General features: G+C 43.1%; 1 protein-coding gene across 1 annotated transcript; it reads right to left on the reverse strand.

The window, feature by feature from the left end:
- Positions 1-757: 757 nt before the first annotated feature.
- Positions 758-23,736, reverse strand: LOC311494020 (neural cell adhesion molecule L1-like). The gene is made up of 19 exons (XM_084552859.1): positions 23,639-23,736; positions 17,875-17,977; positions 15,445-15,617; positions 13,427-13,549; positions 12,246-12,416; positions 11,436-11,553; positions 10,810-10,994; positions 9,474-9,605; positions 8,654-8,797; positions 8,438-8,549; positions 7,006-7,166; positions 6,713-6,872; positions 6,379-6,506; positions 6,189-6,290; positions 4,587-4,796; positions 3,232-3,302; positions 2,914-3,139; positions 2,415-2,521; positions 758-2,048 (listed from the first exon to the last, which is right to left on the reverse strand). Exons 1-19 carry the CDS (start codon positions 23,727-23,729, stop codon positions 1,767-1,769), a joined length of 2,799 nt encoding a protein of 932 aa, XP_084408985.1. The 5' UTR covers positions 23,730-23,736; the 3' UTR covers positions 758-1,766.
- Between the last annotated feature and the right edge of the window lie 309 nt (positions 23,737-24,045).

Genomic DNA, 24,045 nt, shown 5'->3' on the forward strand with positions numbered 1-24,045 from the left:
GGTTAGCCGAGCTCTGACGTGTGCATCAGTGTAATCGGTGTACCAAGAAATCGTGCACCGACCAAAGTTCCGCGATGTTTGGAACGCAAACTTCGATGAGAGACAAGAGACAATTAATAAGGCCACTCGCCACCAAGTGGTCAGGGGTGTGAATTGCAATCTGTCAAAATGACGGACAGCCTTCAGATTTTTCCGTCATATTTAAAAAAAAAAAACGGTCAATGACGGAAAATATTCGGTTAACGCGACCCCTGCCCTGTGTGTGTATATATATATATATATATATATATATATATATATAGCCCTGCCTTCCTCTTGGTTTCTTGTTGCGTCATACTGTTTTCCACTGTTTCTCTGTGTTCCCAGTGTTTTCTGTCTCTAGTCCTGTGATGTTACGTTTATGTCTTTTAGAAAGTTTTGATTTTTGTTTTTGGCTCTCCTGCCATCTTAGCAGTGCTTTGTGTTTCCTTTTTGTTTAATTAAATTCAGTTTTTGCCTACTCCTGCCTCTTCGCCTATTGTCCAGCATTTCGGTCCAACCCCACCTTGAAAATCCATGACACATCACCCTATTTGGATCTATGTGAGGCTAAATCAGATCCTATAAATAATGTCCACAACAGGCTGGAACATGGCATGGATACATAGACCAAGAAGAAAGAGAAAACAAAAGACTGAAACATTGTTCACTTTCATCTTTTTATTAAGGTTGTATTATTATAAAAGAAGCTAACTTTTGTTTGTGCAGTCAAAAAACAAAGAAAACATTGTCTTGGGATTTTTTTACAATAAGCATGGTACTATGAAACATGCACTAAATGAAAGTTCTAAATGAATGAACTTACCACCTGTATCAAAGGTTTATGATAGAAAGTACACTTAGCAGACATATATATATAGCAGACATTTTTCTTTTCTTTTTTTTTTAAATATATATATATATATTTTATTCTTCTGCTGTTTCTTCTTTATGAATGTATGTACGGTGTATGAATGTATGGATGGATAGTCTTACCCGAACCCAAATTCAACGCCATGGCACTCAGATGACATGTACAACTATGCCACTGCTACTTTTCTGCTCATTACCACATAAAGCCCACCAAAGCGGTTTGACTGCCCCAGGAGATCTTTGCAGAATCATAATCAGTTCCCAACAGAGGGGTTCCAGACCAACTTTCCGCCATGAAATAAATCATGGGTAGGGAAGCTGTTCTGGCTTCCAGGCTAAGTTTTCACATTATTTCTTTATATCCCATGAATTTCTTGAATCAAAGACAGTTATCATGAAGAAAATAAAGATATTTGGATGATGTACAAAAGTGCTCCAGAGCAGAAGATTTTATAAAATGGTTTTAGTGCTTCCCATGATTGGCGATATGATAGCAAATGGTTATAGTGTTGAGACAGATTAAGACGTGTGCACCTACAGTACATCTCTCATGACATTCTTTCATACAGCTGTTGGGCCTGGGTACTAAGGCACTCAGTATTGGGGTTTGGCTATCATGAATAATTAATAATTATCAAAAATAATTATTTATTATTAAATAATTGGATCTGAATTACTAGATCACCTCGGGGCACCACCCTTCTAGGAAGGGAAAAGATAGCCAATTAATCAAAACAGTCTCATAAATTATACTAAATTGTCAATTTGGAGTTCGGATTAATAATTAACTTAATAACTATAACCAAAATTACCATGTTAACAACTAGTTAAGGTTGAAGGAATTTGGAGTATGTGTTGCATAATCTAAACTAACATCAAGTCACTATTATAGACCCACCTCCTTCTGGGGTGTCAAAGACGTGATGCGCGGAGGGAGGGCTCTCCCCCTTGCTGTTGAAGGCAGTCATCACCACGTCATATTTAGAAAAGAGGCGCAGACCAGTCAATTCCTCTGAGGTCTTGGAGCCATCAACCTCCACCACCCAGTTGTCCTTGTACTCCTTTGTCCCTCTGCGGCCTCTCTCCTCCTCGTCGTGCTGTGATCTGAGTGACCTCTGGCTCCGTCTTTCCTGAAGACCCAGCCACCTGATGTAGATCTGTTGAAGGCAAAGAAACAAGTAATGAGCTTTTATCTTCTTGTTCCAGTTTCCTAAATGGGATTTTTGTTGTTTTAACCATTTGTTATTACAGAATGACAAAATACAGATTTTGGAGGACACCCAAATCTCCTCCAGATATTTCTAGCTTTGCACCAGAATGAACTGGGAAAAATGGATATCATTTTAAATATTTTTCTTCCAGAACTTTCCCTGATAGATTGTCTTGAAGTGAGAAATGCAAATGAATTTTGCATCCAGGCCTCATTGTTGAAAAGCAAGAGTAAAATGCCCTAAAAGCAGCCTTGTGGTGGCGCTATCTACAGTTGTAGTTGAACTCCCCACCAAATGAATAATAACTGGTACCCTGTATCCTAGCAGCAGACCTCGGACCTTCTGGGCTTCGTTCCACCTCACTATGACTGTGCTGTTCATCACAGTGGTTGAAACTCCAGTGGGACCCTCCTCTGGTGCTGAGAGAAGAAACACAGAGAGGATTACTCTGGATGGAGATGGAGAAGCAAGCAACACATCATCAAGGCTGCAGTAATAATAACAATAAGCAAGGATTTAACATAACAGCATTTGTATTTGCCCTTGTTGCCTTCTAAGCTGTATTTCTATGAATGTGTTTGTGTCTACATATAGAAGCGTACACACAGACAGGCTTGTCCTTCCAATATATGGACAGTGAAGTGTTTGGCCCTAAGACAAGTTAGTTAGCTTCATTACTATATTTTTTCTCCTATGAGTTTGACTTTTTTCCCCCACATAATTCAGATACTGAGAGCAGTTATCTCACTAAGTAACTGTACAGTCTGCTCTCAGCCACAAACCAAATCACAACACAACAAAGCAGACGTACTGTCTTCTCCGGAGTGTCCAGTCGTGACGTCTGGTTCCGGTCCAGCTCCGATTCCATTGGCAGCCTGGACTCTGATCTCGAATGGTTTGTACGTTCCTGTGTCGTTCACAATGAACGGTGGAGACTGTGCGTTGCCAGTCAACCACTGTAGACTGGCTCCATCGGCCTCCCGATACAACACCTTGTAATAGAAGCCCTCGCCATTGTGGAAACGCTTGTCCATCTCCTGCAGAGGCAACAAAAAAATTCGTTTGGATCAGACTTGAGCACATTTTAGAGGATGCTCACATACACATGCATGCAGACTGAAGTACTCACATCCCATGTAATGATCAGTGTCCCTGGGTCTGAGGTGATGCTGCGAACACCAGTGGGGCTGAGGTCGGGAGCTGGAGAAAGATGAAGTGGGAGAAAGACATAAAACGCTTAAATGTGTTTTTTGATTGCCCATCACTATGAAATTACAACCAACAGCTGGTTAACTTAGTTTAGCATGTAGACGAGAAGCGTGGAGTAGAGATGTCCAAAGCTAACAAAATCATTATAACAACACCTCAACTTTTGTTTAATCGATAAACAACACATTGTTCACCAGCTCAGGTTTTTGCAGGAATTCACTTTGCAAATGAATTTCCCCAAACACAGAAATAGTTATCTTAGTGCGGACCAGAATGCCTCAATGTGAAGCAAATCTAAATATTTATGCAACTGCAGCGCCACCATGGTTGGATTTTGTTGTTTGCCTTCACCTACAATGTGTTTTGCATTAAGGTCTAACATGCTTACTCATCCACAGGAACATTTGACTGTATACGACACATCTTCCATACGTCCCCCATAAGTATCTCGAAGATCATTTTAAAGCTCATTGTGGTGGCTCTGTCGGTCTCCATCCTGACCGTGTCTTACCCCACCTAACTCCTGCTTTCAAAACTGGTCAACGAAAAGAAGCATGAGTTGAGCTGAAGTGGAGAGGTGACTCAGAGGCAGATAACTCAAAGCCGTCACACCCTAATTCTGCATAAATTCAAGCTTTGATAAACTTTAAACCTGTGAGTTATGTTATAATGTTCCCCGTAAGGTTGTCACGAGTGGTGGCATGAGGTATGTTTTTTTTTTTTCTACCCAGCGAGGAACATGTGTATTTATGTTGGACGTTTTAACTTGGAGGTCTATGGAGATTGACTGGCTTTTGGAGACAGCCTCAAGTGGTCATTTGGGGAATAGCAGTTTTTGACACATCTGCGTTGGGTTCATAATAATAAATAATGATAATTTGAACAGTACTGATCCCACATGGGGAAATTCTTTCTTTACTTTTAACCCATCCATTTCTTCACTCAGTAGTATGTACACTCTGATCAGTGGGCGGCCATCTGTGTAGCGCCGGGGAAGCAGTTTGGGAGTTAGGTGCTTGCTCAAGGAACCAGTGCCATGGATGTGGGGGGATGCAAACCTGTGACCCTTTGGCTCCAAAGCTGCTTCTCTAACCACAGCTCTCCAAAAGCTGGTAACATAGCATAACCTTTGACCTCTGGGTTATGGGCCCAGCACACTTCCACTGCGCTACTCTGCTACATTCCCTAGGTGGAACTTGAACCCACTCTGCCTGCACAACCATAAATTCACTGCATTGCTTTGGATATTTTTCTTTTATTTACAGTGCAACTTACCAGCTTGTGGTGTTCTGTGTCTTTCTGAGTGATTGCTGGGGTTGCTCTGGCCAAGCTTGTTGACAGCGATGACACGGAAATGGTAGATGGAGAAGGGGCGAAGGGTCAGCTGCGCATGGTTGAAGTCCCCGGGCACTCTCTTCAATTCCTCCCACCTTGATTTCCCTGACTCCGTGTGCTGCTGCTCCTCCCGGGCCTCCACGATGAACTCTGGAAGGACATTAGTTATGTATAGTTTCTGAACAAACCAGAATAACTTGTTATGTTTGTGCATTAAATTGAATAAATATGACAAACAAGGCTATTATCCTAAGAGGGAATCCTCTGTATTTCCTCAGAGTGCAGAGTTAGCTATTTAAATATGCAGGTTGATAGTTTTGAATGGAAACTAGTCAGGAAGAAACACCACTGCCCTGAGATGAGACTCACAGAACACTCTCGTATATCTCTGCGCTCATCCAGCCGCTTCCATCAGCGCGGTGGAGTCGTCAATAAGTGCCAGGGCATTTAGTTCCATTAGCATGCCCAAACCACACCACAAGCTCCACCATGCTTACCAGCCGAAGTGGTGCCTTTGGCTCAAGAGTTGCATTTTTATTCTCCACTCTTCCCGTTGATAGCTTTTGACTGCTGGTTCTTCAGCTTGTTTGGTTGTGTTTGTGAACTGCAGCCTGGTCTCTGAGTTTCTGAGGTTTAGCAGGAGTTTGCACATTGAGCTGAATCTACTGACCTTCTGATCATAAACATTTCTTCCTCCCCCCTGGAGAAGATTTTATTTTCTTTCAGCTTGTTAGCGTTTTTTCTTCTTTATGAATTTTGTTATGAATGATGTAGTGGAAAAATACTGATTGCTGACTGGTATGTGTGTAGGGGGGAAGGTGTCTGCGACTGTGACAGTTTAGGGAGTAAGATTTAGGGATGCAGAGATGGCTCGGACCTCTCTGTGTGTTTGTTTCTGCTTTTGCTCTCACGCGAGCATCCCAGATGACAATTGATATACGACAACCTTCTCAGGGTTACACTGTTGCTGGGCAGACTAACAGAAATTATAATATTATATGAGAGAACAAGAACCAGCCTGTGTTGTTCTGTGCATAATTCTCTTCCCCTTCGCGAATGGTATACCTTTGTTTGATGCAATAAAACTCACAAAGACATAACCTTTGATTTGAGATCTTTCTATTAGAAGTTGCGAAAAATCCGTGACAATGAATAAAACAGCTTTGTCAACTTAGCTATCTGTCATATCTTCCTAACTGATCTTAACTCTGTCCTGCCTAACTGCTCCTCTTCATCTGTTTTAAAAGGCAATTCTCCGTCAGCTCTGAACCATGTGTCAGCTCTTTTGTGCATGAACCCAGCTGTCCAAGAAATGTCTATAATACTTTTATCTGACAGCTTTTCTCCCACAGAGTTTATGTTTTGTGCCAGTGTAAACCTTCTCAGCTGAAGACATTCCCAAATTAGTTCTGAAGTAGTTCCTTGTTAATGCAGGGGATTTCAAACCAGCAATTTCAAAAGCGGACATTTAGACATACAAATTCAAAGCATGGCCACACAGTGTGTTTTGTGTTTCTGTACGTGTGTATGTGCAGTTAGTACCTGTGATGGGGCTGTTGTGTGAGGATCCTGGGGCCCAGCTGAGAGTCAGACTGTGGTCCTCAACATTAGACAGAGATAAATGGCTGGGAGGATCCGGTGGTGCTGGGGGTCCAACAGAAAACTATTATTGCTAAACACAAACACACACACACACACACACACCCCCACAAACACACACACAGTGACATACCTTCCACAGTGATGGAGCCAACGGCATTCACATGGTCCAGTTCAGTGATGACCTCGCAGGAGTACCGTGCGGTGTCGTCCAACTGGATGTTTGTCACTTTCAACGTGCTATTCTCCAACATAGTGTACCTACACACACACAGAAGTTTAAGGAGAATCAATAGCAAACCTAGTGTATCTTGTGTTACTTGAACAGTGTGTGTGATTTATATTTGATGCACCCAATACCCCATTAAAAGCTTTTAGGGAAAACAAAAGGACAGAGGTGGTGATGTTGTTCTATATAAATGTGCTTTAGCTCTGGGGTGGAGTGAAACGTCACAGTGTGAGTTTACTTGTCATCTGATGACGACTCCAGCAGTTTGTGTCCGTCTTTCTTCCACACAACCTGGTAGTTCTGCAGCCGAGGATCTCGGTAGAAGTGGCAGTCCAGCAGAGCGCTGGTTCCTCTGACAACACGAATGTCCTGAGGATCCGTCACTATAACAGTCCGATCTGATGGAACAGGAGAATACAGTCCAGGCATATTGGAAAGCACCTCACACCTGAATAAACTTTTGATGTTTTGTATTCTATTCACAGATTTTTCCTGGTGATTGCTTGGCACAAAGCTACATGTGTGACTCACTGAAGACTTCCAGGTTGGCAGTGATAGAGATGTTGGAGTTTCTGATAGAGCAGGTGTACTCTCCGCTGTCAGCGTAGCTGACGTTGGACAGCACAACTGTCCCGTTGGTCAGCAGGGAGACACGAGGGTCCGACAGCAGAGGAACCATGTCCACATTCTCCCTGCAGACAACACACACACACGAAGACGGTAAACATATAGATCCTTACATACATTAATCAGTATCGACGCACCTCTGGCTCTCCTGAGTCTCTCAGGGTTCATTGCAACGTCAGACACACAGAAATGAATACCACAACAAAAGCAGAACAACTCGATCAATGCAAGAGTGTTTCCTGGCCGATTAGTGAATGGATGATAGACTGAAGGAGATCAATAAATGATGAGACAGGAGGGAAAAAGGCAATATCAATTTGGAGTAATGGATAAGACTGTAAAACTTACACTCTCTCACTCTCTCACAATCTATATAGTGAACAGTGTAAAGAAAGCTCCAGACTCAAATTTATATCCTTAAGTATTAAAAATGAATGTCACAAAATTTCAAAATAAACCTTAAGAGCAGAACACTTTGACTTTGGGTACATTTTACCTCTGTGCATTTGCTTCAGTAAGATTTCGAATGCAGGACAGTAGTAAACGAGAATTAGCCGCTTTCATTTAGTAAAAGACCATCACACTTTTTTCACAACTGCCCCAAAGATTTGCCGATGTGAAAGAAGCCATATCTGTGCTGTTAGTGGTGGCTGCACACAGGAATGATTTTGTATCTTTTATGTCTGAGGAGTTTGTCATCAAAGCGAACCTAAAGGTTTTGTTTTGTTACCCCTTTGCTTTCACACATCTCCTGGAGGGAAAGTGTATACATTTATGCATAAAAACACACATGGAGGTGCTTTACGGCTGACTTCAGCCATCTGATGTCCTGCTTGCTGCTCTGTGAGGCCAGATTTGGGTGTGGTCAGGTCCTGCATGGGACACTGCAAGAGCTACACAGTGTTTTCTGTCAATGCAACCACACGGGGGCGCTGCTTCATCCAAAGTAGGGATCAAGGTCGAGAAACGAGTTACCGTTGTTCAGTACAGGATCATTCCAGACACATCTCATGTGCAAAACTAAACTGACTGTGCAAACAAACCTTAAATTTGAAGTTTCAAATCCTGATATTATCCTCTGCTACAAAGTTTTCAAAACACTAGTAGGACAATGAAGTGAAAGCCCCTTTTCTGTGGAGAAATGTCCTTTCACATTTTTAGATTATTACTAGATTATTATTAGTGAACAAATATCACAAATATTTTGGTACTTCAGTCCTGTGGTTCCCAACCTACACATTATATGATTCATAGGAGAGAAAGGTGACATTTATTTCAGTGAATGTACTTTCCATCGTGACAGTGTTTTCAGACATTCATACTGTGTGTGTCTCACCATGTAATGTGTGGTCGCGGCGAACCGAAAGATTCACAGTGCAGCTGGATGTCTCCGCCCTCAATGACATTGTACACCACCGCGTCAGAGGACAGGATCTGAGGAGGGAGCTCTGACAGGCACAGACACCGCTGATCACTAATCAGTCACACGTTAGAAGTAGAAGCAGTCTGGGGCAGACAGAGAGGACGGCAAGACACCGGACGGCGTACGTACCGACGACGTGGAGGAAGGTGTTGAGGAGGATGGAGCCGTGCACGTTGCTGGCTTCGCACTGATACACGGCGTTGTCCGCCAGTTCGACGTCCCTCATTATCAACACGCCGCCTGATATGCTCCGACGAGGCTCGTCGTCAACGTCTGCATCGAGGGTGAGAAAGAAGAGGGGGAGGCGGGGAGGAGGTGAAGAGGGTCACAAAAGGAGTTTGGAGCTGAACAGTCGGACAATACTGTGAGTTTGTCAAACAGAAACAAACTGAGACAAATGTTTAACCAAGAAACAGCAGCTGGTCCACACACTGACCTCTGTCCACTTCCTGTTTCAGACTAGATCTGGAACTCGAAGGAGGCAACGATGAACTTTTCAGCGTCTTTTTCAGCCTCTTTCTTTCTTTCTTTAACTTTCCTTCCTATTTCCTTCATTACTGCTACCTTCCTTCCTCTGCTTAATCCTTTCTCCCTTCTTAAACGTCTTTGTTCACTCTCTCTTTCCCTTTCCCTGGGAGTCAATCAAGTATCTGAGTCCATCTGAACAAAAGTTTCCTCCTTAATTCATCTGAGCTAAGAGGCTCTCTGCTATAGTGGACAGATGGACTACCCGGAGCCAGGAAATGGTCACTCTCTTCTTCCCTGAAATCTATCTGTGGCTATCAAGCTTTAATATAATGATCCAATAAAGCTACGAGTGAATTAAAGGGAAGGGTGGATGGAGTTGAGTGGCCCAACTATTTAAGTTATTTAAAGATACAAAATGTGAAAAGCAGTAACATCCTCAGCGTTCAACAGAGATCACAGTTCACTGAGGAACTTGGCATACCTGAGAGCAGCTGGCCGTTGATACTCCAGGTGATGGTGGGGGTCGGGATGCCTTCAGCCTGACAGTCCAGTCGAACTGTTTCCCCAAGGGCATACTGCAGGTTCTGGGGCTCCTTCACCCAATAAGGAGCCGCTACAAAAACAAACACAAAAAGAATTTCACATAATCATAAAGTTTAATTATATTATAATTATATTTTATTATTTTTTAAAATAAAATCAGCAATGAAAACAACAAAACTCAAGCAAAGGCATGAACTTAAAGCAGTCAGCTGCATCAGTAATACATCTTTCACCGATGTTGGAGCATCAGCGCAGATATGTAGCTGTAAACGTAGGATGTTTTAAGTATATCATCATGACTAGGCCTTTTCCTGGCAGACAATTTGACTTGTCATACAGCTGAAAATAATTAGTCTAACAATAATTCGATTGAGTGTTCCACTAAGCCTTTTTTCTAGCTATGTCATGCCAGATGTGTCTGCCAGAAAAAAATGCAAGGAGTTTCACTGGTTAGTGGTAGAACTGCCTTATGTTCAATGCCTGCAGTGAGTTCTGAGGGGAGCTCAGTTAGAAATTAACCCTGATGGTGTTTGAAAATATGAACAAAGCAAGAATCCATGTGGACAGCAATGCTGAACATAGGTCCATCTCAGTCATCTTCCTCTACTGAATGATTTCCGTGTTTCTTGGCAGATTTGATGCTCCAAAGTGGACAGAAAAGCTTCTTCTGATAGATGTTTCCTGGCATGTAAACACACATCTTATCGTATCATTTCATTTAGTTTTCAGTCAGGTTGAAGAACTATGGTCCATGTAAACGTAACCACTGACATAAATCTGAATGGTGATTGAAGCTGCTGATTCCATCTTAAGTTTTCTCTACGTCTTTAGCTCTTTAGCACCACTGGCAGCTCACGTGACAGTTTCTCGTCAAAATGCACATTTTGTAATTGAGGAATTCATAAACACCAGATTCTGTAAAGCATAGAGCATAAGTGAAAATGTGATTTTGACTCCCAGTTCACAACTGTATTAAAAATGCTATGAAGTTACATTATGGGAATTGAAGGATGCAATATCGGTTTTGACAAATTTTTATTAAAACCTTTTGGAAGTCTCTCAACTTAATAAATAGCCCATTTAATTGGTGGATTGCCATTTTCCAGCAGTGAAAACTTCCTGGCCTTAATTTTAGTCTGAACATGTTCAAAGTTCACTGTTTTATGGCCTCTCGCAGCAACAGTGTCCTCTTTCTATTTTCTGCCATTGAACATCCAAAACTCAGATGATCACTCAGAACAGAGGAGCATGTCTCTTTATGCTGAGCAGCCTACCTTCCACGGTGACCGTGAAGGAGTGTGTGATGCTGCCGTATATGTTGCTGGCTTCACATCCGTACTCCCCGTCGTCATCCTGGGTGATGTGGTCAAAGCGAAGCCAGTGGTTGTGGTTATCCATCTTGCCGCTTGTCTCTTCCAGACTACCATTCTTCTTTCTCCATTCCACCTTGGGCGTTGGTCTGCAGAGATGGAAAAGAAAAGCAGAGAAACAGGCAGAGAGAGGATTGATCAGGCAATAAGTGATTGAGGCGCTACGGAGGAAATTAGAGTTGAATGATTGCAGACGATATTGCTAACGATGTGAAATCTTGTTTCAGAGCTAAGAGAAAATTATAAGGAGAGTCCATTTGTTGTCATGGAGAAGGACTCTCAGGGGAAGAGGAAACACTAAGGAGCAATGCAACACAGGAGAGAGAAAATGTTTTCATGAAAAGGATTAGCAGCTGCTCACTTGCCATTCGACCTCTTGGTTTACGGATTTCTATAAGTTCTTCACGTACACCAACAACGTGCAGGAAAGTGCATGACTCAAAATGTATAAAAGGTGGAGGAGCGCACATACAATCATGAACAGCGTGTGCTGCACACACTTGTAAACAAAGACACACTGAGATCCTTACAGGCCTTTGGGGATGCATTCAAGGATGACGCTGTGACCCCTGAGGGCCAACAGCGAGGTGTGGGACGGGTTGACAGGACGCATAAAGTGGGGTTTTCTGCCGTGACTGACATCCCTATCTGGTTAGGAGAAAAGAGAGAGAGAGAGAGAGAGAGAGAGAGACATAGAGAGAGAGAGAGCGCTTATGAAATCAATACCTGCTGAACTGTAATGTACGGCGCACATAAAACTGATACATGTTTAACTTTTATTAACATTCTATAAATTGAGCATTGACGGTTTTAAAACAGACTTCACTATTAACCGGAGATGTGAGGTTTGACAGAAGTGGGTGTGCAGGAAGCAGGAAAGGTCTAATTAATTAAAGTAAGTTGCATCATGGGAAATGTAGGAGCCTGTGTATTGAGTATGCAGTTGTACCTGTTAGTAAGGATATACAGTAGCTGCCTTTGAAGCTTCAACTTTCTATCTTTTGTCTCTTTCTCTTTAAGTAATAACATGTTTAAGAAGAAGTGTTTGTTCTGTCTTTAGTTCTTTACATTTGCAAAAGCAATGACAAAGAGAACCGAAGCTCTTCTCATTTGTATCTACTAGTGTTAAAACAGTTTAATTAAAGTAGGACAGCAGCTCAGTTAGAGAGCTGAATCATTCACTATCCAGGCGGCAACTACTACTGTTTTTTAACAGTAAGGAAGAAACATTGCATCCAATGCATGTTGACTTTCATCCAGTTCAATGAATGTTCTTCCGAGAGTCCTGTTAGTTATATAAATCTGTGTTCATGAGTTTGCCGTCCCGTGTGTGCACTCACTGGACATCACAGTGAGTTTAACGGCAGTCGCAGGGAGAATAGTCATGGCCGCTGTGTACTGGGCATGGCAGATGTAGTCGTCTCTGCTGTCAGTCTTCAGGAGATTGGCAAAGTACAAGTTCCCATCGAGGCCGACCGTCACTCTGTCGCTCTGCGTAACGTGAATCATTTCTGAAAAGAACAACACGGCCAGGAGAATTAGATTATAGCGAAGGCAACAGGGTGAAGACATCATAACAAAGCAGAGAAATTAGAAATGGAAGATGGAATGTTTTTATTTTATTTTTAGTGTAATAGAGAGAATTCCCGCCACACAACAGCAGTTTGAAGTGTGTCATGACTTATAGTATAGTGGCAGTTTAAAAGACAAAAAAAGTCACAGTTTGAAGGAGGATTTAGCTTAGTTTGAAAAGGCTCTTTGAACTATGTCTCATCACATGGATCACGTGGAATTCATGGCACAATTCAAATGGGATCATCGTTTCTCTCATCACTGACTACTGTACATGTGTTTTTTGTTTCTTTTTCTGAAATAACATCCCATACTGTCCACGCTAATCGGTGCAACCTGTTTCTATGTTAAATTGATGAATCTGGTGCAAATATCCATAAGATAGATGTTCTGAGCAGGCCTGTAGAGGAAAGGAAAAGGAAAACAGCAAAATAAGCTCAGAGTGAGCTTCCTCAGCTCTCCATGCGTGTCTTTAATGGTTAGCATTAAGATAGTCAAGCTCATGCTCCACCCAAAGACACTTGCCCCGCCATGCCAAAGCCGGTGACTGTGCAACTCTCTTTAGTGGACTGCAGAATTGAGTTTTAAGTTTGTGACTTAAACTAATCTGACAACTTAAAAGGTTCTACTTCATCAGGATGAGACAGACAGTGAGAAAGAGATGGGAGGACAAGGAATGGAAAAAAAAAAATATATAAAGAGTCCAGAAACATCAGCTGACAGTGCTGCATTCATTAGTTTGAGTGGAAATCGTCTGCAGTGCAGTGCTGTGATGCAAATCCATCCACCGGCACTCTGAGCTTTACACAATTCTTTAAAGCGACTGCAATTCTAGTGACTTACAGAGGCAGCTTGCTGAGAGACATGCCGACCGGACAACTAAGAGGTACAAAGTGTCTGTCTGTCACACAGACAGAAAACGTCAAGCCACAATGACAGGCAGACTCACTCTTGTCCAGCCAGTGGATTATCGGAGGAGTCGAGCTTTCAGGAGGGTTGCAGGACAGGATGATGCCGTCTCCCTCGTGAGCACTCTTATGTGCTTTCTGTTGCTTTTGAAGAACTGGTTGAGCTGAAACACAAACCAACAGAATATGAGTTAAGAGGAACTTCACATGCTTCAACACAACATCTCGACATCTTTCACACTGAACTGGTTTAAGATTAATCGCCTCAAGCTTCAGTTGGATTCTGTGAAGATACGAACGCTGTGTTGCATTTACTGTGCTGCAGAACAATTTTGCTCAGGAAGCGGCAGATGATGCAGCAAAACTCTGCAGGGAGTCTGCAATGAGTCAGAACTCCTTCATAAGCAAGGCCAGTTTATTTTTATAGCAACACAACACAAGGTGATTCACATAAAACAGGAAAGGCCTGAGGAAAAGAGACACAAGACAATATGAGGAGACATGCATGTGGTTTAAAGAGTAAAATAAGGTAAAACTGAAGATTGCTTTGCAGTTTTCCTTTTTAAACTTGTTTCTCTGTGGATTCAGATTGCTTCACACTGTACATGGTATTTGGTATTTCTTTAACGCATGCATTATGAGATCCATTACAGGTAGAAATGAAACAAAAAATAGCTACAGTTTCTTCCCCATTTTACATCCTGCATGTTAAATCATATAAACTGATTGGCTATTCACAAATCTAACATTATCACAAGCTTCAGCTTCCATCCAGTCCAACATCCCCCACTCTTTTAGCTCTGATTTTGGTCTCTATCAACTCCTGAGGGACATATGTGGCTATTTATCAGCACTATGTTCACCAGCTGGTTGCTGGTTGCTGACTGTGCCCGTAGGTCTGCTGTGTGTTCACAGAGCTGACGGAAGCTGCAGAGTCAGTAATATTTCTCAGTGGGTTTGTGCGATCCCTTATATGTACAGAAATATTGATCAGACAAGCTTTAAGCAATGTATCCAACTAATTATAAATAGTAAACCATTTGCCATCGCGCATTCTGTATTAGTCATCGGGCTTTCCCCAGTTCCCTTTTTTAAAGATCTGTTACCCTAAAATGCAATATTATTGATCAATTTTATATTCACACTCAAAAGACGAATGCTGGTTGAGGTTAGTCGTGCACCCTGAGTAGTGCCTATAGTTTTAGTCTCAACGTCTCTTGTTCTGTCCTTGAGTGACTATTTGTTGTCTTTATGTATCTGTAATCACTTGCCAGTGCATATGTACATATAGCTTTGTTATTTCTGTGTCTACTTGGTTACCAGTTTTTGTGTTCTCCGTAGACACTTAGTTTTGTTCATTTGCTGTACCAAGACACTTGTTAAACTTGCCGGAGACTGAACCATGTTTAATGAATGTTAAAACTTGCATATGTTTCATCAGCTATCAGTTATTAGAGTAAGGGTGCTGGCTGCCACTGTTTTAGCATTTTGTTCAACAGAAGCATTCTGGGTTATACTGGATTTAATTTAGGTTTATTTGTTTTATTTATTTACCACCTCTTGCTCGTTTTTACTCGTATTCTGTATAGTTTTGTCTCATTTGTTGTTTTGTTGATTTGCTAACAAACAAGAACATAATCTGTTCCACAGCCTCAATTGAGCAGAGTCACCAACGCAAGCTGAAACTGTAACAGAGACAAACAATCTCCTCCTCTATCAGTGACCAGTGTGTGTTTACTGGAGGCTGAACACGGTCAGGTGAAACACTGACTTCCCAGCACTGCCTCACGCTTGGCAACCTCTATGCAGCTTCCCGACCAAGTGATGTCACGGCTCTGTTTCCAGGAAATGGTTACCAAGGTAACAAGAGATGAGCGAGCAGAACAGATGGCCCCAGTCAACCTCACTGACTCAGTGAAATGTGCCTGTGTGTCTTACTGTATATCCCTCATAACATTTCATTTACGTTATATCCATGAATCAGCATGGGTGAAGACCACCGTACTGAGTGCATTTGTATTTACAGTGCACAGTATATGTGTGACTGCGTGTGACTCACACTCAACGATGACTTTTACTGTTTGCGTCATGGCGGTCCCCAGGGTGTTGGAGGCGTAGCACCGGTAGTACCCTTCGTACCAGTCCAGGGTCTTATTCAGATCTAGGTCTTTCAGCGTCCCGGATCCTGTGCGTTCCGGCTCAAAACTCTCCCCGTCCTTCACCCAGCGGAAACTAGACAGAGGAGAGAACAGCTGTCAGCACATCAACACTTTAAACACAATTTAACAGCAACAAATACTTTAAATGGCACGGAGAACGTAACAAGAGTGGCCACAGACATAACAAGTCAATCAGAAAGTATTGAGATGCAGTAAAGACTAGATTTGTTGATATAACCAGTTTTATCCTGAAAACTGTGGAGATGTGGGTGCTAAAAGAAATTCATACAAAACAAATATACACAATATCTGAATTTTTTGTTCTTGAATCTGTGCATAAATATTTGATAAACACTTGCATCCCCACAGACTAACTCCTGATTGTAAAAATGACATCTCCGGTATAGTCAGGGTACAGAAACATGCTTCAATCTCTAATCTGTGGGAGTTCAAAATCCCATGAAGCTGAACTGCTGCTGCAACAAAGTGGCTTTCCAGAGGAAAATAGTTTAAAGAGCAGCACTCAACCTTGATTCAAACTATGCATTTGTGGCTGATTCATAAAGAAGCACTCACTGCTACGAGCGCCCTTTATGCACAAAAAAAATTGCAAAGTTGACAGCAATCATCTACTAACTTGCTAAATAACTAGCCACACTTAGCGACTGATAGGCCGATGGCTCATCAGATCACATGCAGAGTATTTAGTGTTCTTTTCCAGTTTCCAAAAACAACTTTTCAAATAGTTTTTTGCAGCGGTTCTGTCAGTTTAACGCAGACGATCGTTGTAAAACTGGGATGAAAACAGTTTGACAGTTTGGCATTTCATCTGCCTGGACTTTGAAATGCAGCTACATCCTAATTGGGTCTCATTTTTTAAAATGCTGGTCGTTAAGGTGGTCTGGGAACACAAAAAATTTGCATCCTCAAAATGGGAGTACACTTGTAAAAAAACTAGGGCCGGGACTCGATTAAAAAATTTAATCTAATTAATTAGAGGCTTTGTAATTAATTAATCGAAATTAATCGCATTTTAATCGCATATAAATATTTGACCTGAGAACAGTGAGAAGTAATTTTTTTCATATGGATTTTTAGTATACCATTGAATAATGACTAAATTTCACATCCACGGGGCCAACCAAAGCGGTCTCATCAGCTTCTTCTTTCATGTTCACTGTGGTTTGTTGTTGTCTGAAGTAATGAACAGTGTTGCCAACTCCTCAGGAAAGGAAAGTAGCTATTGGCTGTCCTAAAAGTCGCTAGAAGTCGCTAAATGACGTCATCGGCTAATTTGCATAATTTACCTTTTGGATGTAATTGTGATGGACGCTGTATTATTAACGCGCCTCCTTTATCCGGGCTTGGTATTGGCAAAATGACTCTAAAGAGACACCCTGGCACAGTAACTTAAGTTTTTTTTTTGTTTTTTAGTTTTCTTAAGTTTGGTTTAGTTTCTAGCCTACAAGTCACAGGCACAGAAGAACATGAGCATTTTTTGCCATAACTAGAATATTTTTAACATTTTTTGTACAAACGGTTTTTACTTGACAAAATTAACAATCTAAATGGATTATTATTTTATTATTTATTTTAGTGTGACAGTGAAGAAACATTTACATCCCGCTCTGTAAACCAGGGCGCGATCAGCGGCAGCTTTGCGCATGCGTCATTCGTTTGCAGTCTGGACGCGGTGGCGTGGTTCTCCCTCTCTGCTCTGACCGCTGCTGCGCGGGGCTACTGAGAGACTGACCGCCTGTGAGTGCTTTGGGACGGGAGAGGGGCTCACGGCAGCACCCGCTGCTTGTTGAGGACACTGGTAATGATCGCTAGTTGGTGCTCCAGTATAATCGGTCCGCCGAAACTCATCCAGTGAGAAACGTTCCGCGGTGCAAAAATAAGTGTGATTAAAATGCGTTAAAAAAATTAACGCGTTATTTTTGTGTAATTAATTAATCTTAATTAACGCGTTAAAGTCCCGGCCCTAAAAAAAACATAAAAGACTGATCTAAAATACTAAAATCCAATCTTGAATTCGAGAAAGAAAGACTCAGGTAGTCAGGTGGAGGGAGAGAGACGAGGGGGACTGAGGAGAAGCAGGAAGGAGTGGGAGGTATGGAAAAGATAAAGAGAAGCGGAAAAGCAGAGATAATTCTGTTTTCGCTGTAATTTCATTAGAAGAACATTTATCGCCATGCCAACAAAAGGCCAGACGGAGGGAGAGGACAAGCATCAAATTTGTCCTCTGTGTTGCATATCGCACTGACACACACACACATGCACACACACACACTGGCTTAACGACGCACGGGTCTGGCTGGAGTACGTACATGGGTGTCGGGTTTCCAGACGCCTCACAGGGCAGATAGATGTCCTCTCGAGAAAAGGCTGTGTACGATGTTGGCATCTCTGTCAGCAACGGAGGCTGTGACACTAAACACAGACATACACACAATAATGAAATCCTCCTGGGCGTACGAGTGATTGCACAGTAATTACAAATGAGCTCAGGGAGACAAACCAACAAGTAGAAATAGTGGCGGCCAAAAATCTCATACACCCAGTGTCATGCACCGTATGAATCAGCAAATGTAAACCATTATGTTTGCAGTGATTATCATGATAATCAATTATCAGATCATGCCCCTAAACAGAAACATTTTTCTTCATCAAGAGGCCAGACTAATCTACTCGGACTAATAGATGAAGTATTATGTTGGCTGAATAAGTAGCTTGACTATTTTTTCTAATCAGCAATGTGCATTTAAGTGAACTGTTTCCTTTTTGCCAGTTCAGCCTATTATGCAACAGAGTGAGTTAGCACTTACTGGAAATAATTTGCCTTATGTTTGCAAAATAAAATATGACACCAGTAAAGCTTCTATGATAAAAAAACAAAAAACAAACAAACTTAAACACTTCAGTATCTAATTCAGAGTAAATTTCAGCGTTGTGCCAGGATCGAATGCAGATCTGAAAAACTGTGGTGGGTGTGATAAAATTGCACAGTGATGCTTCACATATATTGAAAAAAGAGCGCTGGGATTTCAGCTATGATAACCACTACACATGGTTTATATTTAGCATTAGTTATGTTTTTAGTCACCCATACAGATGTATTGGCTCTCGTATCCAAGGCTATGGTCAGCCACTGAGCCTGCATTTGTACAGGGCACTGAGTTTTTTGTGCTGAATGACATCTCACTGACACCCACTACCTGTCGGACACATGACAGGTAGTGGGATGTTACTGACATCAACAACAAAAATATTTATCCATAAAAATGTTTCTTGAATTGACTACTTAAAATATCAGAAATGTGGTAAATTGTCAGTCAGGAAGCAGAAAATATTTAACAGATTGTTTAAATTGTTATCCATTACTTTTACGGTTTGTTAGAAGATTTAGATGAAAGGTAATAATTGCTAGCAAATGTGTGATTTCGAGATTAGATTTAATGATTCCAGTTATATGCAGTGAAAGATAAAGTCATGAAATGATCCAGAAGAGTACAAAAGTGCTGCTATTTTCAGTAGTGACTCTTATTATGTTATATATATTAGTATAGGCAGTCGCTGAGGCAAAAACTCGGGCATGGGAGGAGTTCGGTGAGGCTATGGAAGAAGACTATCGATCGGCTCCAAAGAGGTTCTGGCAAACCGTCCGGCGCCTCAGGGGTGGTAGGCGGCAACACGCCCACACTGTTTTCAGTGTGGGTGGTGAGCTGCTGACATCAACTGGGGATATTGTCCGGCGGTGGAAGGAATACTTTGAGGAGCTCCTCAATCCCACCAACACGTATTCCATAGAGGAAACAGAGCCGGAGGGCCTGGGGTTGGGTGGTCCAATTTCTGGGGCAGAAGTCGCCGAGGTAGTGAAACAACTCCGCGGCGGTGGAGCTCCGGGAGAGGATGAGATCCGCCCTGGGTACCTCAAGGCTCTGGATGTTGTAGGGCTGTCTTGGCTGACACGTCTCTGCAACATTGCGTGGACATCGGGGGCAGTACCCCTGGAGTGGCAGGCCGGGGTGGTGGTCCCCATTTTTAAAAAGGGGGACCAGAGGATGTGTTCCAACTATAGGGGGATCACACTCCTCAGCCTCCCCGGCAAAGTCTACGCCAGGGTGCTGGAAAAGAGGGTCCGGTCGATTGTTGAACCTCAGATCGAGGAGGAACAATGCGGTTTTCGTCCCGGACGTGGAACCATGGACCAGCTCTTCACCCTCACTAGGGTGCTGGAGGGGAGATGGGAGTTTGCCCAACCAGTCCACATGTGTTTTGTGGATCTGGAGAAGGCTTACGACCGTGTCCCCAGGAGCATCCTGTGGGGGGTGCTCCGGGAGTATGGGGTGGATGGCTCCTTACTAAGGGCCATTCAGTCCCTGTACCAAAGGAGTGTGAGTTTGGTCCGTGTAGCCGGTAGTAAGTCGGACCTGTTCCCAGTGAGGGTTGGACTCCGCCAGGGCTGCCCTTTGTCACCGGTTCTGTTCATAGTTTTTATGGACAGAATTTCTAGGCGTAGCCGGGTGGGGGAGGGTATCGGGTTCGGTGGGCGGAGAATCTCGTCTCTGCTGTTTGCAGATGACGTGGTCCTCTTAGCTTCATCGAACAGCGACCTTCAGCTCTTGCTGGGGCAGTTCGCAGCCGAGTGTGAAGCGGCTGGGATGAAGATCAGCACCTCCAAGTCTGAGGCCATGGTCCTCAGTCGGAAAAGGGTGGACTGCCTACTCCGGGTCGGGGAGGAGGTCCTGCCTCAAGTGGAGGAGTTCAAGTATCTCGGGGTCTTGTTCACGAGTGAGGGTAGGAGGGAGCGGGAGATTGACAGGCGGATCGGGGCGGCATCTGCAGTGATGCGGATGCTTAACCGGTCTGTCGTGGTGAAGAGAGAGCTAAGCCGAAAGGCGAAGCTCTCAATTTACCGGTCGATCTACGTCCCAATCCTCACCTATGGTCATGAACTTTGGGTAATGACCGAAAGAATAAGATCGCGAATACAAGCGGCCGAAATGAGTTTCCTTCGCAGGGTGGCCGGGCTCAGCCTTAGAGATAGGGTAAGGAGCTCGGACATACGGGAGGGGCTCAGAGTAGAGCCGCTGCTCCTCCACGTCGAGAGGAGCCAGTTGAGATGGCTAGGGCATCTGGTAAGGATGCCTCCCGGACGCCTCCCTGGAGAGGTGTTTCGGGCATGTCCCACCGGAAGGAGACCTCGGGGCCGACCTAGGACACGATGGAGGGATTATATCTCTCGTCTGGCCTGGGAACGCCTGGGGGTTCCTCCGGAGGAGCTGGCTGAAGTGGCTGGGGAGAGGGCTGTCTGGGTTTCCCTGCTGAAGCTGCTGCCCCCGCGACCCGGACCCGGATAAGCGGGAGAAGACGAGATATTAGTATAGGAATATTCTGACATTTTGTTAAATACACTTTGTTAAAGTTAGATGAGGACATTAATAAAAGGATTCATCGATGGATTCATTCGACCTTAGCACAAACCAGGCAGTTTCCTCATTTTCACTTTGAATGATAAACCTGTAGGCTCCTGTCTGATGCTTTCTATTTGTGAACATACCGTATATAGTAATACTTAGTCCCATCTAGCACCTAGCAAAAAATACTGACTATTACTTGAATTTTGCTTTAATATAGAAGGATGTCAGTGAAATGCATAATTCATGTGGTTCTGGAGAAGCACACAAGTTGGAGAAGCATCGTTATTTCTTCCTGACGGCGATATTATATTTTTAACTTTCCTGTCAGTGTGGGAAAAAACAGCCCGGGCAAGAGAATGTTCTGCTGTGACTGTTTTCAACCTAACTAGTCTGTGTCTATGAGGCCGATATAATCAGGCGTTGGTGAGCAGGTCGTCACATTCTGCAACGGGTGACCGCAGAGACAGAGGACGGTAAAACAGATTGGACTGATGGACTGCATCTATCACAGACGACAGGTTTGTGGGAATGCACTGATGTAAGTGGTCCAGAGCCAACACACACACGTTCATTACGGCAGGAAGGAGAGTCACTTACTGTTATGCATTTTATCTGTTTGTCCACACGAAAGCAGTGACAGGAGAGCAGAAAGGAAACAGACAAGGTTAGACATACACAAACTCTGGAGGTGTAATCAGTTGCTGAAGACGTGTTCATTGGTGATGCTGTCTTCAGAGCGGGAGCATTTATTTGATTAGAATTACCATGGCACTGTAATGACTCGTCTAAAGGATTTGCCTTCCTCTTGGTTTTCTGACTCAGACTCATTGGCGTCCCGGATCAGTTTACATCTTTCCTCTCTCCTTATTTCCCCCTTCTGCGTCTCCATATTTCACCCACTATCTCTGTTTCTTTCATCCTCTTCTCTCTCTTTTCTCTGCTCATCTCTTCACCTTCCAAGTCCTTCAGCATCAATCCAATTCTACATCTTCTTTCTATCCCCCTCTTCTTCTTCTTCTCCACTCTATCTCTTCCTCTCTCGCTCTTTCTGCCACACCCAATAGAGAAGGTCGTTTACTGAAGGTCAAGCTGAACCTGATTCCTCCTCTCTTCCTCTCCTCCTCTGGGACCTTCATGGCTGAGCCCGCTGACCTCTGAACCCAACCCCTGGGAACGCAGGTCATTCTAACCCGATTGTGTGGATTAGTGTGTTTATGGTTGTGCTTATGTGGATGTGTTTAAATTGCCCCCTTTGTCAAGGCCTTATTTACTTATTTTCCAGGAAACAAAGAACAGAACAAATGAAAGGACATGCGAGAAGAAGAAAAGAAGTCATTAATTTCAGATTGATGTGAAAATAAACAGTTGTCACGAACAGCAGCTTGCTTTGTTTTTGGATCCATGAATTATTGAGGAAGTAAAAAAGTACTAAAGTAAACAGTGTATGTGTGTGTGTGTGGTAGACGAAGAAATAGCCTGATTTGTTTACCCACAGTGACTCAGCAGGGCGTGGGGCTTGATAATTATTATATATCTAACATCTATCTACTGAGGTACAGTTTCTCTTTCCATCCTTTTCTCTTTGCTGTAGGTCATGTGTCACAGACTAATATGAATTTAATGAAGAATCTGAGTCCGGTCTCTTTATGGCTGTAATGTGTGAATGCATGTGGAGGTGATAAATGGGATGAGCTATTTCGAGCACCTTTGGTTTCAGGAGTAAAAATCCTGTTCCGTCGCTCATACACAGAATTAGCTCAATGAGATTTGGGGCACTGGTGAAGGAACTCTTGTAGAGAACGCTTGAACAGGAATGAAACTCTGGGGGTTGAATGAAATAATGAACAACTCCTTCTCTTTGATGAGAAATAGGACAAGCCATAATAACTGAAGCGGAGAAGTCAGTTGTGACTCCCAAAGAGTATTTTGGCAAGAAGTATTTGATCAAAGAGTTACAGAGCCAAATTTAAAGTATTCTGACTCTGACACACCTCTTATTTTTGCATCTCCATAGCATCAGTGTCCAAAATGTGAACAAATTAAGACATAAACCTATGTTATTGTTGCCTTGTCTGGGAGCATCTTGTGTTAAGCGAGTCATGAAGTGGGAGGAGCAATTTCAGCACCAGCAGCTCTGGGCAGTAACAACCATATTCTGTCTGGTTATAGAAAGGTGGGCTCAAGCTTGGGTACATACAATTTTCTGGGGAGGCCTTAACTCCCAAATTGCATTTCAGCTGGAACAATCCAGTAAGTCAGATTGAAATGCAGTCATGTGAGCATGACCAATGGCTGAGAGGTAGTAAACACTGCGGTGTTCAGAAAACACAATCTGCAGCCTAATTTGGCTCACGTTTAAATTCACAGCTGTGACCCGCTTCCTCACCATAGCAACAGCAGCCAAGGCCCGTGGGTATTGTAGTATTTAGACCTGTCCCCAATGTCAAAATGCCAGACAAAATATGGCTTAATCTGGGAGAGTGTGTTTCTGTGTTCTGTAACTATATGGATCATGTTTAAAGGAAAACCTGAAGCAGCGGTCCCCTCTCGCTTCTATTGACAACTCCAGGACAACTAGACTGGAACGTGTTCAAATACTGAAAGGAGACAACTACATCTGGAACAAGCATCTCCATCAACTTATATATCTGATGATGTGTGTGGTACTCACATGCTTTGGGGATGTGGATAGCTCCCAGAGCAAACAGAGGCAGGAGGAGGATCAGGGGGAGGGCGGAGCACCACAGTCCCCTATAGCCCATCCACCAACGCTGTGACACACACATCTTTCAATGTCCCATCAAAAGTGATGCAAGACACCCACACACTCATCAACACATAAAAAAAGCACACACACACTCTCCGACCTTTCGCACCAAACCAGACACACACTCCTGGGACCTCCCAGACCCTCTGGAGAGTGGAGAGGAGTAAACAACAGTGCGCTTTAAGTTGGTGGGTGTGTGTTTCTTTCACAATCCAAAGTGAGAGGCCGAGTGAAGCTCCCGTCTCGCTCTGTCAGATCCACAATCCCTTCTTCAGCGGCCGACTGTGGAGGGGAGAAAAAAAAAAGGAGGA

Source organism: Chelon labrosus (genome assembly GCF_963514085.1).
Source record: "Chelon labrosus genome assembly, chromosome: 10".
In the NCBI taxonomy this organism is placed as follows: Eukaryota; Metazoa; Chordata; class Actinopteri; order Mugiliformes; family Mugilidae; genus Chelon; species Chelon labrosus.